Below are 17,219 nucleotides of genomic sequence, written 5' to 3' on the forward strand. Positions count from 1 at the left end.
CTTTCATGGGGAATCAAATAACCTAGATAAAGCCAGTGGGCATTGTCAGTATGTAATTGAAGAATGAGGAGCTGAATTCATCAGTCAAAACATTTCATACTGACAAAGTGGTTTTTCATTTGAACATCTAAAAATAAGTTATCAGAGAAGTTAATTTTTTCTGCAAATGAGGATGTTTATCTATGGACTAGGAATCTCAGAACAACTCCTCCCCCCCCCCAAAAAAAAAGAAGTTTAAACTTAAGGACGTGTAAACATGTGTTAACATACACATCTTACAGGTAAATGGGTATTCACAAAATTAGCCAACGTTGTCTGAACAGTGTTTAATTTGGAAAGGAAAAAATAGGAGTTGCTGCATGGTTATCATTATACCATTGAACACCAGGAATTAATAAACTCTTCAAGTATGTGGATGAGATTTCTCCATAAGTAAGCAAAATCCATCCTGTTAGCTCTCTATAAAATCTGAGGATGTGACATAGGGGAAAAAAGCATTGTACTTGAAATCCAAAGATCTTAGCTCAAGTCTTGAATCACCATTTACTTTGTGGCCTTGGGCAAATCATTGAATCTTTTTGACCTCCAGTTTCCACATTTATAAGATGGGAGTAACTGTCCACATGGGGAAGGCAAATTGGACATGTTCCACCTAGATCAGGTGGACACAATTGTGAAAATTGCAGAGTCCAACTTAGGCTTAATGTGAGGTAAATTTTTTCCAGCAATTGGAATTGTCTATAAGTGGAATGTCTTAGCAAATAGTAAAGGTGTGTAGGGACACAGGAATCAAATGGAACCTGGATGGTCCCTTGCCATGGATCTTGTAAAAGAAACTCCTATTCAAGAATGGGTATGGCTAGATGACCCCCCAAGATCCCCTCTGACTTTTGAGATTCTATACTTCCTCAGAGGGGTATTGAGCATATCAAATGAGATAATGCATGTAAAAAATGCAGAGTGAACTATAATAATTAGAGATTTAGGAATAATAACAAGATTCTCAGAGCCTAGCATACTGCCTAGCACATAGTAAGCACTTAATAAATGCTTGTTGATTAATTGTCCAGATAGTGTGGACATTCCCCAAATTGTGGTCATGTCTACATTATGATCTAAATAGTTTAAAAAAATCAATTTGGAATTGTAATGGGAAATTCAAATGAGGAAAATTATTCAGGACCATTTAAAATCAATGAATATATACTGGTCCAGTTTGAAAGGAAGTTATTAGTAATCTGGGTATGACTTATCTGTGTTTGTGAAAAGTACAGTAAACGAAACAATGAAATCATTTGAAGGTACTTGTGAGACATTCAGATTTTGAACACTTGACTTCTATGAGGTAGAAAGGCAGAAAAATAGAACTGTTATGCTTCTATTTGTTTATATTGTTTGTCTGAAGTGAGAATCAATTATTTTGAATAGTTGGTTTATTTTTCCTTTTTTCCCCCTTGGGCTATAATCCTCCATAAAATCCTCTTCCATGCTTCATGCTGGCATAGAGGTGACCCTGGGTTCTTGCTGGCTTTGTCAGCAGAGTGCAACTTCTGGCAAGTTGTACCACATCGGAAAAGCCTCAAATATGGCTGAGTGACAGACTGAGTCTGTTTTCCAAGGATCAATTTAGTTAATTTCAGAGAGGGACAGCACCAGTGGTCTGGACATCTGCCAGTGATGGGGGGGGGAGGGCACAAAGCAACCCATTAAATGAAGAAAATTAAAAATTGCTCTCAGTTCTATGTGGCTCCATTCTGCTTCTATGGTGATGGTAGGTAAATGGTGGGAATCATAGAGTTTTTAGACCAATGAAAATTTCATTTTGACTGCTGATACCTGAAATATGAGACTCTTGTGAAACAGCTAAATATATTTTGGGAAAAGCTGAATCATATTGATATTGACATTCTTACTATAAGCAAAACCAGGAGAAAGAAGTTGCAATTACATGGAACTTCTTGGGTTCATAGGTACTCCTCGGAGAATTTTTTTTTAAAAAAAGAAATTGTACAATGGCCCATATAGTATACACAAAAACTATAAGAAACATTTCATGTAATAATGATATGTTGCAATACTAATGATGAGTATTTATAATACTCTGGGCTAGAAATCTTAGAACAACCCCCTCCAAAAAAAAGAAGTTTAAAATAATTGTAGTTTATACACCAGTGAGAGAAATGAAGGAGTCCAGATGCTTATGGATTACAAAAAAAAAAAAAAGACTCACACCTCTATATCATGAGCACTTTATTTTTTAAAAAGAGGGCTAGTTAGCACTGGACATGGAGAGCACTAAATAACAACATATGGAACAAAATTGGCTTTTTTTACACCTAGGAAAAGACCTATTATTGATATAGGAGTTATGCTTGAGTAAACTTTGTATAGTCAGGCCATTGACTTGAAGCTAATATCAGAATGTGAAGAAGAGGAAGAAGAAGAGGAAGAAGAAGAAGAAGAAGAAGAAGAAGAAGAAGAAGAAGAAGAAGAAGAAGAAGAAGAAGAAGAAGAAGAAAAAGAGAAGAAGAAGAAGGAGAAGGAAAGGAAGAAGGAGAAGGAGAAGGAGAAGGAGAAGAAGAAGGAGGAGGAGGAGGAGGAGGAGAAAGAGGAGAAGGAGGAGGAGGAGGAGAAGGAGGAGGATGAGAAGGAGGAGAAGGAGGAGGAGGAGAAAAAGAACAAGTAATAATAGTGAGAAAATGATATGGAGTGAAAATAAATTGTTAAACCCTGAATTATATTAAAAAGTAATTGAAAATAAAATATATGAAATGGACAACAGAACTGGCATGAAGACCAACTATAATCATTTCATGCAGAAGTTTAACCAATATAAATTACTGACCACAACAAGATGACCAAAAAAGCCTAGCCTTAATCTGAAGACATCTGAATTATTTGCATAACATGGAGAGAGATGGCCACCAAAGGCAACATTAGATGAAAATATAAATTCACCTTGCAGATTTTATGAAGAAGAATGATGTATGGTTATGAGCAGTGTCACCTCATAAAGCAGAGAAAGACATCAAAGCAGAAAGTCAGTTTAAGGTCAGTGTGGTAATATATCCTACTAACCAATTGTCCCAAGGACAATGAAAATTTTCCACCCAGCTGATCTCCTGGACTTCATTGTAGTCTCCAGAAACTCAACATCCTGCAAAGTTGTATCAACCCTGAACTTCACACCTCCTCAGCACCCCCTGCCCCTGGAACCTCTCCCCCCCCCCCGTTCTGATTGGGGAGGGGGTGGGGGAACAGACTTCAGAGAGCTCCTTCTAGATCCTCCATTTCTTAGGGGCCCCAGAACAGCCATCTCATCATTTCCCACCAACTTCAAGATTTCATCGTGAACTCTTGTTCTCTGGGTACCTTCTCCTCCCCCTCACCCCAACTGCCTTTTCAGCTTCTTTTTGTCCTCTCATGTTAGATAATGAGCTCTTTGAGAATACGGACACTCTTTTGTCTCTGAGTTACTTTTAGAAGAGGGAGAAATGGCACTAAAGAGAATGAGAAGAGAAAAGCAACCATATTGAACAAATATAGTGAGAGGTGATTATATTGGAGGTGATACAATTGTGAGGGCATTAAGGGACTGATTTACAAGTTTCTAAAAAAAAAGAGGAGGAAGACCCCAAATGATGGAAAATATATTGGACCTTGTTAGTATCAGAAAAAAGTAAGTTAAGAATAAGTGCATCAATGATTATTAACCTATGTGATTATTCTCCCATCTATGGGGGGGGAGGGGAAGTAAAACCTTTATGAGAGTAATCTGTATATGAATTGAAGGTACCCTTAATAAGGGGATTAGGGTGGAAGAGGTGATGGACCATCATTATCATTTTACAACGTACTGAAAGAGCAAAAGATCCCATTGTGTTATTGTTTGTTGATTGTGGAAAAAGTTTTGATTGGGTGGAACAAACCATTACCTTAAAATGTGTTTCACAGCAAACTATCTTGAATCCATAGATGAAGATCATTCAGGATTCCTTAGAATACATAGTAATAGAATTAGTCCTGTTCAGTGACCCTCTGATAATAAACATTGGTTGAGGTGTTACGCAAGGAGTTGAATGCTCAACAGATGTACTCATTTGTCATGGCGCCAGAGAAGATTCTGCCCAGAATCTGGGTCAAAGAGGAATTTCCTGTAGATGCTAAGGTCTTCCTGATTCTCCTGTTTGTGGATGACACTGTAGTGACTGAACCCAACCTCAGCCTATCAAAGAGCCTCCACCAAGAAATAGGGAATCACTCAAAGGAGATTGGCCTCTCCAAAGACCAAGTGGATGAAAAATGTCTCCTCTCGAGGTCCCACAGCCAAACATCAGAGCATGCCAGGAGCTGCTCCTAGCTCTTTAATAGCTAGGCAATGATGAAGTTATGTCAGTAGTCTGAGTCTCCAATCCTTTAAGGTAGTCAAGATTCAAGAATGGTTTCAATGCCTTAAAAAAAAATTAGGCAATCTCACAGGCAGTTAGGGGATCAGCATATTACTCACACTGCAACAGCTTTTATGTTTCCAATAATATGTGCATCTGGGATAGAGCATACAAATAGACAATGATCCTGGCCCGGAGTTGGAAAGGAGGACAGCAGGCTAGATTATGGTCAGAATTCTCCCCCTTGTCTCCTCTTTGACTGAACCCAAGCTTCCTATGCAAGTATAGGTCCATTTTTTCAACACTAGTATTTTATTTTGGGTTCTTAATGAAAGTTAGCTGTGCATCACTGCTTCTGAAGAACTCCCATGAGTACAACAAAGAAGGTAATGGAGAAATACATGGTGGGTGTGATCAGGATGCCACACATAACCACTAAGGAACTCCAGAGAAGAACTGGAGTAAGGATGTAATTAAGAAATCGCATGCCAAGAAGAAAACATGGGCAGCTCCCATTGCAAAAATGAAGGATGACTGATGGACAGCCATCATGCTCTGTTGATACTCTTATGGTGTCAGGGCAAAATGAGGAAGGCTTGGAATTTATGTGGTAAACTTTGGGAAGAATGTGGACAAGAGTCTCAAAGGATGGGCTGGCAGAGATCGACTGCAATCTGAAAATCTGAATCATTTCAGGGAGTCAACATGCAAACAACTATGTACATATGTATATACATACATACATATGCATGCATATATATACATATAATACAGAGGGAGACATACACACATATGTATGAAACACTCTCAACTTTTTACAAAGGAATATTTAGTTTAGAGTGTATAATAACAAATATACAAACTTACTCCCCCTTTCCCCAACACATGGGAGGCACATTCTTCTTCCCCTCTGCACCACCTCAGTGTCTGAGGAGGGGAAGAGGATTAGGTTACTAGCTTAACTTGGTTCCCACAGAGCACAGGCACACATAGATGTGTATCTATGTGTGTGTATACACACATGCACATACATGTGTGTATATATATGTCTGTACATATATACATATACATACACACATATAGTAATGGGAGGTAATCTCAGAGGAAAGGCACTTAATAAAAGGAGGAGTAAGGCTACAGAAAAGTCCACGTAGCTTCAGGAAGGAGAAAAAAAATAAGTGAACTCAAAAAATAAAAAATCCTTTTGGAAAGATGGCCAAAGAAAACCCTCACAACAGAACAGTACAGAGACAAGGTCCTTGTGAAATGTGGAGACCCAAGCAAGGGACAAAGCCATGTTTGTTTGCCAGTATAGTCAATTCAAAAGTAAAATTCCACACCCCTATGTGTTTTCCACCAGATGAATCCCAGTACATTTGGGGACCTAGCTGCATTTTATTAACTTCAGCAACATCTTGGGTGACGTTTTTGTGGGGCTAGTTCCGACTATTGCCTTGAGAGATAATTGCTAGCAGGAGTTTGCGGTATTGCTGCTCAGCAAAGACTGTGATTTGCATCCCGAGCAAGAGAAATGCACAAAGGAGAAAGTGGAAAATCCAATTCTCCTGTCTGGAAAGTAATTTAATCCATTGTGCCTGGGAGCACTAGAGTGACATTAGATATTTGTAGGGCCTGCCATAATGGGCAGCATGCTCACACAGCGGCATGGAATCACAGGGCCCCAAGAAAAACTCAGAGCTCTCTTGTTTGGGAGCTAAGATCTCTGGATCTGGCCTAATCAGGAGGACCCCAGAAATTCCTCAGTAACTAAACCCAAGGAAATAGTTTATGGGAAATAAGAAACCGTAAGTTGGCTCTAGGAACTTCAACACAGAATTCTGAAACCACACAGAATCATTCCTTAGGTATTGGCAGCTGTTAATTATTGTTGTTGCAGTTATATTTTATTTTGTCCTTCTGCAGCCAGGGATTGGATTAAAAAATCTCTAAGATTCCTTCCAGCTGGAAAATTCTATGATTCTAACAAATCACCTCTTGTATTTTATTCCAGGTACACCAGACAATGGAACTGACCAGTAAGTACCACCATGTTTATAATGCTGAGGGTGGGTTGATAAGAGTTGGCATGGTGCTATAAAAAGATCACTGGCTTCACATACAGAGTACCTGAGTTCAAATTCTATTTGCCTTGTTTACTTATATGTGTGACCTCAGACACATCACTTTACCTTTCTTGCTCTCAGTTTCCTCATCTGTAAAATGAGGAAGTTGGACCATCAATGACTCAATCAATAAACACTTATTACATGCCTGCTATGCACCAGGCACTGTGCTCAGCTCTGGACTACGTGACCTCTGAAGTATTTCTAGAGCTATGATCCTGTAAGTCTATTTAAAGGAAAAATATGTTAGAAAGACAAGAAGTCTATAGTCTAGAAACCTGAGAGCAACTCCCAACTCAAATATTAGGGCAAAACCATGGACTAGTTATTTAAATTCCCTGACCTTCAATTTCTTCATTAGTAGGATAAGAATAACATAGTTTTCACTTTCAATCTCAAAGGGAGTGTTGTAAGGGAAGTATTTTGCAAAACTTAAAATGTAGAAATGCAAGCTATGTGCCTCTCTTTTCAGGAGAAGTACAATACAACACAATAAACATTTATTAAGTGCCTAATGTATGCCAGGCACTATTCTAAGCCCTCACACCAAAGGTGCCAGTCCTTCCTGAGCACCAATCAGTCAAAAAATCAGCAAATACCTACTAAGCAGCTACCCTGAGTCAGGCACTGTGCTAAGCATTGGAGATTCAAAGACTTAAGTGACACACTCTTTCCTCTCAAGGTGTTTACATTCTATCAGGGGAGTCAATGTGTACATATAAAATCATATATAAAATAAATACAAGATACTTTGGTTGGGGAGGCACTGGAAGTTGGGGAGGTAAGGAAACGCTTCTTATACACTCATACAAACGCAATCATGTCAGATTGAATGGGGACAAATCCAACATAAACTGTGTTTTATCAAAGATAATTTTACATCCTCTAGAATTATGGGATTTTTAAGCTATAAGGGATCTTGGAAGTGATCTAATCCAGCATTTTGTAAATTATATTATACAGGGGATATAAATAAGGAAAAGAAAAATAGTCCCTGTCCTTAAACAGTTTACAATCTGTTAGGGAAAGGTAATGTGCAAAAGGGGGCAGGGCAGAGGGTACAGAAGGGAATAGAAAGCATAGTAGTGGGGTTTGGCAAACTAATACTTAAGGGCGTGTGGAAACTCTATATGTAGAGAATAAGAATATCCAAAGAAAGGGATGTTGGGTTGAAACATCTTAAGGACATCCAGAAAATTTATCCTGAGAAAAAGGGAAACTTCTCAATATTTAGACACCCTACAAAAGAGAAGGAGAGACAGAGAGACAGAAAGAAAGCGCAGTGTACTAGAGAATATGCTAGACTTTGGTTTGAATTCCAACCTTATAGCATTGAATTGGGTTGGGGAAAAAAATCACTTAACCTGGCCAAATCATTTACCCACTATGAGCCTCAGTTTCCTCATCTGTAAAATTGGAGGGTTGGATTCAGTGATTGTTAAGATCCTTTTCACCTTTAAATGTATGATCCTACAATAGAATTCACCAATGGAAATTTATAACATATAAATGAGACTAAACCAAGCCCTCAGTGCATGCTTAAAGAATAATCGTACATGACACTTGAAAGCTAATCAGCATGTCCTTGTCCCCAGGAATGACTCTGGGGCTGCAGAGTTGTTGGATGAAAAGACAAAATAGTTGAAAGCAAATAAGCTGGCCATTAAAAGCCAAGGTGAGAGAGAAAAGACCTAAATAGTTATAAAGGGGAATGACAAACCCAAGAAACCCCTTGCACATGTGCAAGTTTTGCAAAGTTGAATTAAACTCAGCCTAGAAAGACAGAAAGTTATTGTCATTCTTCTGAGTATCAAAAACATTTTAAAAAAATCTCTTTTCCAATATGCCTCCCTACGTGAACTAATAGGAAAAGAAAGAGGAGGGAGAAGGGAACATGCATTTATTTAGCACCTTCCTCAAAACAACCCTGGGAAGTAGGCACAATTATTATTCCCATTTTACAGAGGCAAACAGAGGGTTGGTAACTTGCCTGGGGTCACATATCTATTAAGTACCCAAAGCTGAATTTGAACTCAGGTCTTCCTGAATCCAAACTTGGAATGCTATCCATTTAGCCAAGTGCCCAGAAAAAAAAGTGGGAACATTTCTATCTCCTTTACTTAATAGATTGGAGACTGGAGACTTAATAACATTTACTTTGAATTTACTTGTTGGGCTTTGTTTTATCTGATGAATATTTTTGTATCAGACTGGAATAGAATCTTTTTTGATTTGGTTAAAAGAGAGACTGAAAAGACTATGTGTGTGCATGTATGAACAGATATGTTATCTACTATAGACACAAAGTAGCTTTTTTCTTGATAATATGTACTTTTTTATAAAGATAAATCATGCCAATTATTTTGGTGCTAACATAATCTTTCTAATATAAATAGGCCCCAATCAGATAAAGAAAGTGTTAAACTTCTCACTGTCAAGACAATATCTCCTGAGACCAGTAAGTACCTTTTTTTAAATTGTACATAAGCAGGATTTTTTACTTAGATTTTGTTAATGTAAAAATGACATAAAATCAACACTTTATAGGAAAGAGCCAAGTAGAAATTTTAACAAAACAGAAATCATTTCAAGGCAAGATGAACCATGGGAATTCCTTTGCTTAATGAAGATGCTGAACTAGATGACCTCAAAATGTGTTTCAAGCCTTGCTGTGGATGAGAAGAGAGAATGAGAGGTGACTTAAAGAATTTCCAGTGCCAATTATGTCAGAATTGTATAACTTGAATGACTGGTAACACAGTAATGCCATCAAAAAATAGGAAAGGAATGCTGAATTTAAGATGTCAAGACATGGGGCAGCTAGGTGGCACAGTGGGTAGAGTGTCACACCTGGAGCCAGGAATATTCATCTTCCTAAGTTCAAATACTTCCTCAAACGTTTACTAACTGTGTGGCCCTGGGCAAGTAATTTAACCCTGTTTGCCTCATTTTCCTTATCTGTAAAATAAGCTGGAGGAGAAAATGGCAAACTACTCCAGTACCTTTGCCAAAAATAAAAAAACCTAAATGGGGTCACAAAGATTCAGACATGACTGCAAAATAACACATTTGCCTTTAACTTGAAACTTAATGATACTTACTAGTTGACTATAGCCATGTATAAGTCATTCAAGCAATTTAAACCCTAGTTTCTCTATGAGTAAATTAAAGATGACAATATCTGTCATACTCAGGATACAAGATTAAATGAAGCCTCATGTACAAGGCAATTTTCCCACCTTGAATTTCAGTTGTTAGTATTAGGAAAATTAGTCCTCAGATGCATATGCAGAAGCCTAGACTTTTTGTGTGTTGAGTATGGGATGGAGGGAATCTTTAGCAGGGATCTGTGGGTGGAGAAAGGCACAGGAAAGGAAACTGATTCGCTATGTTCAGCTAGCTCTTCCTTCTGAGTCTTCTTTCTATAAGTTTACTCTGTACAAATAGTCTTTTCTTCTCTAGAAATATGATTTAGTCTTGCTTTTCTACCAGACTTTTAAACTCTGCCTTTCTATTTGTAACTTCAGCAATTTTATGCATAGTAAATGGTAAATGCTCTTTTACTTCCTCATTCAAGAAGGAAGTATGAAAATCTGAGTTTCCATCACTGCAGAGAGACAGAGACAGAGACAGACAGAGAGAAGAAAGGAGAGGGGAGGAGAAGGGAGGGAGGGGAGAGGGGAGGAGAAGGGAGGAGAGGGGAGGAGAGGAGAGAGAGAGAGAGGAGAGAGAGAGAGAGGGAGGAGAGAGACAGTCAGAGACAGAGACAGAGAGAAAAAGAGAGATGAGAAGAGAGAAGGAGAAAGGAGAGAAAGAAAGAGAGAGAGAGAGAGAGAGAGAGAGAGAGAGAGAGAGAGAGAGAGAAAGAGAGAGAGAGAGAAAGAGATTTTTTAAATTGAGGCTGATAATTTCAGTGCTCCACATATCTTTCCTTTTGCTGTGCATCCCTGATAGTCATCATGGGACTAATTCAGAGTGTGATCTTCTCTCTGGTGACTGCCTATCCTCCCTCCCCTTGCCTTACTTCTGTCACACATCTGAGGCTGGAGATTTAATCAGCTATACCCATTACAACAATCAGTTCACTTTTTTAGCCTAATGGGAATACATAGCCTCTCCCCCTGCTATTTGTGGAGTTTATTTTAGATGAAAAGCTATTAATAAAATAAACACTAATATAAATTAAAACTAATATGAATAATAAAATAACAGCAGAATAGAGCCCCCAGTTAGAAAATTTGCTAATACATGAACAAAGATTTAGCTCTCTGACCTCATTAAAACTGAATTTATTTCCAGCTAACTAAAGTCTTCTTCCATGCTCTTTTTCTTGGAGTGAACCAAGTAAACACACCTGCAATAAAAATCTTCATGACTTACTATGAGGTTTTATATGAAATTAAACTAAAGCCATTAATACCCATTAGTAAATTAAAGTGTGTCAAAATTACCAGGTATGTTTGGATTTCACAGGTACCTCATTGGGAAATGAAGTCATTCCTCCCTTTCATGGGATGGCTAGGCAGCATAGTAGATACAGCACAGTGTTTGAAGGTAGGAGGAGCTGAGCTCAAAGCTGGCCTCAGATACTTATTAGCTGTGCGAACCTGGTCAAAACACCTAACTTCTGTTCACCTCAGTTTTGTCATCTGTAAAATGAAGATAATAATGGAACCTATCTCTGAGGGCTATATGTTCTATATAAATGTTGGCTATTATTATTATTGTGAATGTTCCTGCTGAACTTAGTCTACCGTGATCAGACCTTTTTATTTTGATCAACTTTTTAATGGCAAGTAAAAAGTCCCTACACACTCCATTTCAGGCCTGCACAACATACAGCCCACTGGCTACTTGTGGCCTGCCAAGGATTGTGGGCAGCCCATGAAAAATGTAGAGCTGTCACTGTGCACTCTCCTGTTTCTCACGTGACCCACGGCAACCAACCATTGTCAGTCTGTCTCTAGCCTAACCTATCTGTGGCCCAAAGACATTCAGCCTGTTTTAATTTTGGCCCTTACCTATTGCCAATCTGTGCAGGTCTGCTCCATTTTAAGTCAGTCTGTCCAGGGACTCTTTTCTACCTCTTTTTTTAATGAACACCCACTAAGAAGTCACAAATGGGAACCCCTTTAAGAACCTATCCTATTTTGGACTCTAGATATATTTCCCAATTTAAAAAAAAAAAAACTCTTTTCCTTAGTAGCCTTCAGCCCCAAAATTTATCTTTTCTGGAAATATAATCAGAAGAATTAACTGGGGTTTTTTGACAAACATTCATAGGCTTCTCTCAACTGAGCATCTTTGCAATTTCTAGCATTAAAGTGAGCTAATAAACTACTTATATAAATAGTGAGGAAGTAGGGTATAATAATGTGCATATTTAGAAATGTATTCATTCAAAAACTATTTATTGAGTTCTCTGTGCAAAGTACCATACAAAGTATCTTGGGCAATACAGAGGTAACTAAGGCATGTTCCCTGCCTTCAAGAAGCAAGGACAATTTGGTAGCAGGTGGAGAGAGGATAAGATGCGTACAAAAATAACTGTAATAGAAGGCAAATGTGAAACATGCCACGAGAGAAATAGGGAGAGGTGTGGGTATTCAGAGGAAAGAAAAATCACGTCCTTTATGCAGTCTTCCTTAATCATATTCCCACCCACTGCCCTCAAATGAATTAGCATTTGAGCTGAGCCTGGAAGGATGGATAGATTTTTATATAAAGGAATTACAGAGGCACAGAAAGAAGGATCCTCCCTGCTTAGTACGGGGATTGGCATAGAGTAAGTGCTTAATAAATGAGTTTTCATTCATTCATAATAAGGCACTGAATTATAATGGGGATAGAAAGGAAGGAGACAAACATTTATGAAGCACCTACTATGTGCCAAGAAGTGCTCTAAGCACTTTACAAATATTATCTCATTTGATCTTCATAACAACTCTTTGAGGTACGCGTTACTATCATCCTCATTTTACGGCTGAGGAAACTAAGGCAGATAGCAATTAAGTGACTTGTCCAGGGTCACATAGCTAGGCAGTATCTGAGGGAGTAGTTGAATTCAGGTCTTCTTGACCCAGGGCCAACACTCTGTCCACTGTGCCACCCTGCTTGTCAAGAGTGGCAGGATAAAGTGAATTTGAGAGAAAGGGGATGGTCAATAATATCAAATGCTACATAGAATTCTAGGAAAATGAAGATGTTAGCAATTATGTGCTAGGAGAATTCTCAAACAACTAAACAGAATTTCCGGAGGCATAGACTTTCTCTTTTTCTGAACAAAAAAAAAAGTAAGGACAAGTAATCTCTGAAGTCACCAGCAATGTTTCCAAAAGCTTTCCATAGTAGCCCAACTTCAGCAAAATCCATGTCCCATAACTATTTCCTTTTGAGTTAAGAATATGACAAACACCAAAAACTTCTGACATAAAACCTATCCACCCCCACTTCCTTTTACAAGTTCCTTACTACGCTAGCATTCCTCAAATCAAACATTTCTTGAACTTCTAAATGTTGATTCTTGGAATTTAAGACCATTTTTGATATATCAGGCAAGGAACACAGCCCTACCACTGAATGGACATCTGAATAGATGTTCAGTAAATGGAAAAGAAAGTTAAATTATTGTGTGTGACAAAGACCATATTAATCCGAATATAGCTGCCCCTGAATATGGAACATACCCCTAAAAGAAAAGGGTTTTTATCAGTGTAGGTATATAAACACACACACACACATAACAGATATTCATAATGTATTATTATATTATTAATTATTATATTACATTATATATTATACTTCATATTATATCTTATAATAGTATATATTATATATAACATATGTTATATATAATATCTAATATCATTATATTATTAATTATTTATTATACAATATAAATGTGATTTTTATTAATTACATTATAATTATTAATTATAATATTGTAATATATTATTAACATGTTATATATTCACATTGTATGTTATATATTCATATTATATGTATGTATGTATGTATGTATGTATGTATGTATGTATGTGTATGATGTTCCAAAAGTCTTAATGTAGTTTTGTACTTCAATAGCTTAAAACTGTTCTAAGACTTTGGGGACACCATATGTGCCATACATATATATGCATGTGCATTCCTTATGTATATTATTAATGTATTTATTTATTTAGTGGGAAAGATACATTTAACATATGTAGACCATAGAAGTTCTGAGGCATCCTTATCTCAATTCACATTCCTAGCGATAAGTCACTTTCCTAAATTTTGGCTATCGCTTATTCTCAGGGCTCTAGGGGTTTTATAAGGTCAGAGGTGATTCTCTAATGCTAGAGGCTTGAGCCCCCACTGGTATGCTTCCTCTCCAAGTTTATCATTTGAGAATCATCCAACTAGCTAATCTGAATAGTTTTAGCAAGAAATATTAACTGAGGTGATACACTACGAACAATTCGACCTCCTCCCTTCCCCCAAAGTCTCTGACACACTAGCCCATGAGTAGGGGAAGAGTCCAGTAGAAAGAGAGCACACACATCATAAGGGTAGCTCACCAATCCTAGTTCACAGGAAGTCATTTTCTCCCATCTTCCCCTGGATCCCAGTGTACAGTCTCCAGTTGACTCAGGGACACCAGTGAGGACAGTAATAGGAAGGAAGTTCAATGACTTCTGAGCTCAAAAGGCCAAAGGGAACGTGGCTAAGGTCAAAATTGAGTACTCTCCTTTACCAGCACCCTTTCTCTTCAGTAATGCACTAGAAAGCCACACTTGTTCAAATGTCTGGAAAACTTCCTACTCCAGATAAATCTATGCTTTTCTGCAGGACCCAGAGGGCATAATGAAATCCCACGGCCAACTGGAACATTCCTCTTGTCTGGCATCAATTGTTTTTATCAAATGGCTTTTAATATCTTCTCATATATAGTCAAAAGTTTTTGATTGACCACTGAGATGTGTTCTTACCTAGCTAAGGTGTCGTGCTAAGTACAGATAGTTTTAACACCACCCTGGCATACACTTCTTTCCATTCAAATAAAGATATTTTATTCATGGTATAATGGAATGTGCTCTTGGCTCCAATGTAGAAAATATGGCCTCAAATCTTGACTCTGACATTTACTGGCTCTGTAGTATCAGGCAATTCAGCTAACCTCTCTGGGCTTCAATTTCCCTCATGTGTCAAATGAGGCTAATAATACTTGAGCTGACCACCCCACAGGGTTATCGGGAAGACACCAATTTATAATCATTTAGGCACCATAAAAAGAAGGATTCTGCATCATCACTAGGCTCTTTATCTCTGTCACTTTGGCTGTAATTCTCTAAGAATAGGACAGCTCAGTTTTTGTAGAAGCCAGTTTTTTTGAGGGGGGGTAGAGAGAAAGGAGAGAAGGAAAAAAAGGGGAGTATAGCTAGGTTGTAGATAAATATAGTCAGTATATGCTTTTCAAGCCAAGTCATGAAAATGCCCATTTCCATATTGAGGTATTCCTATAACATGCTTGCCATGGGAACTATGCAAATATTTATTTTTCTCCTCTGATTAAAATACTTCACCATGTTCCAAAATCAGAGGATCACTGATCTCGAACTACAAGTAGGAGTGTGCTGGTGAATGTTTAACAGCTGACTGTCCAGAAAAAAAATAGCACAAACACTTTTAAGTTTAATCTGAATTATTAACATCTTTCTTTTTAGGCTATCAGGGTTAAATGACTTGCCCAGGGTCACACAGCTAGTGAGTCTTCTTGACTCCAGGACCAGTACTCTATCCATTGCACCACCTAGCTGCCCCTGAATTATTAACATTTTCGACATCACTTTCTTAAGTCTAGACTAGTGGTGTCAAACTTACATGGAAAAAGAATCACTAAATCTCACATAGAGATCCCTGTGGGCTGCAAATTGGTGTGGAAAATCACATACTAACATTATCTATGCTCTATTGCATTTTTATTTATTTTGTTAAATAAGGGCTCTATGGTTAGAGCACTGAGCCTGGGGTTAGGGAGATGAGTTTGAATCTAGCTTCAGACACTTACTAGCCATGACAACACATGTATGATCTTCCCATATAGGACCTGAGCAAGTTGTTTAACCTCTTGCCTTGGTTTACACATCTGTAAAAATGGAGAGAATGATGGCACCTACCTCCTAGTATTGCTCTGAGGATCAGATAAGATAATAATTGTAAAGCACTTAGTATAATGCCTGGTACCTGGAACATGGGAGGTGCAATGTAAATGGTAGATATTAATAATATTATTATTATTTACCAATTACATTTTTGTACTTATTTTTTATTTTATTTTTAGCTATTTATTTTCTAACATTCTTTTCTTTTTAAATTTTGAGTTCCATGTTTTCTTCCTTTCCCTTACCCCACTCCCACCCACTGAGATGACAAATAATAGGATATCAATTATACATGTGAAATCATGCAAAACATATTGGCATATTAGCAATGTCGGGGGGGGGGGGAAGAAAAAAGAAAAAAGAAAAAAAGAAATTGAGCATACTATACTTTGTAAATATATATATTTGCACTCAGAGTTAATCACTTCTCTCTATAGAGGTGGATAGCATTTTTTTTGTCATTGTAAGTACTTTGGAATTTTCTTGGGCTATTGCATTGATAGAGTAGCCAAGTCTTTCATAGTTGATCATCATTAGAACATTGCCTTTACTATACACAATTATCTCCAGTTCTTTTTTACTTCATTTTACATCAATTCATACAGGTCTTGACACATTTTTTTTTTCTGAAACCACCCTCCTTGTCATTTCTTACAACACAATACTACTCCATCATAATCATATTCCACAACTTGTTCAGCCATTCCCCAATTGATGAGCATCCTCTTGGTTTCCAATTCCTTGTCACCACAAAAAGAGCTGCTATAAATATTTTTGTATGTATAGGTCTTTTCCCTTCTTCTTTAATCTGTTTGGGGTACAAACCTAGTAGTGGTGTTGCTGGATCAAAGAGTATGCACAGTTTTATAACCCTTTGGGCATATTTCCAAATCGCTCTCCAGAATGGATGGACCAGTTCACTACTCCATCAACAATTCATTAATGTATCTATTTTTCCTCATCCCATTCAGTATTTTTCATTTCAGGTAGGTGTGAGGTGGTACCTCAGATTTATTTTAATTTGCCTTTCTTTAAACAATAGCAATTTAAAGCATTTTTTCATTTGATCATAGAAAGCTTTGATTTCCTCTTCTGAAAACTTCCTGTTCATATCCTTTGACCATTTATCGAATGGGGAATGGCCCTTATTTTTATAAATTTGACTCAGTTCTATGCTCAGTATATATTTGAGAAATTAGGACTTTTTCAGAGAAACTTGCTGTAAAATTTTTTGACATTACTTCACTATCCAGGGTATCTTGTAGCAAATGTTGTTTCCCTGATTATCCCTTTGAATTGGGTCTATGTTTGACTTTTGCTTTGCTTGAGATCTTGATTGCTAATCCTGCCCTCTTCATTTCAGCTGAAACTTAATAAACTCTGCTCTAGTCCATCATTTCAACGCTCTTTGTGTCATTCTGTCCCAAGTGTGTCTCTTGTACACAACACATTGTTAGATTCTGGTTTCCAGTCTATTCTGCTATCCATTTCCATTTTATGGGTTAGCTCATCCTATTCATATCTACAGTTATGATCATTAACTATTTCCCTCTATCCTATTTTCT

At 37.5% G+C, this 17,219-nt stretch overlaps 1 protein-coding gene across 7 annotated transcripts in view; it reads left to right on the forward strand.

The window, feature by feature from the left end:
• Nucleotides 1-17,219, forward strand: part of EMCN (endomucin) — a 174,790-nt gene that overhangs the window by 130,674 nt on the left and 26,897 nt on the right. For all 7 annotated transcript variants that reach the window (XM_078148956.1, XM_078148958.1, XM_078148955.1 and 4 more), the window contains 2 exons: nt 6,400-6,424; nt 8,908-8,969. In XM_078148956.1, the coding sequence (XP_078005082.1) occupies nt 6,400-6,424; nt 8,908-8,969 (87 nt within the window). The remainder of the gene's footprint in view (nt 1-6,399; nt 6,425-8,907; nt 8,970-17,219) is intronic.

Source organism: Phascolarctos cinereus, unplaced genomic scaffold (assembly GCF_003287225.1).
Source record: "Phascolarctos cinereus isolate Bilbo 61053 unplaced genomic scaffold, phaCin_HiC Scaffold_9;HRSCAF=440, whole genome shotgun sequence".
Classification (NCBI taxonomy): Eukaryota; Metazoa; Chordata; class Mammalia; order Diprotodontia; family Phascolarctidae; genus Phascolarctos; species Phascolarctos cinereus.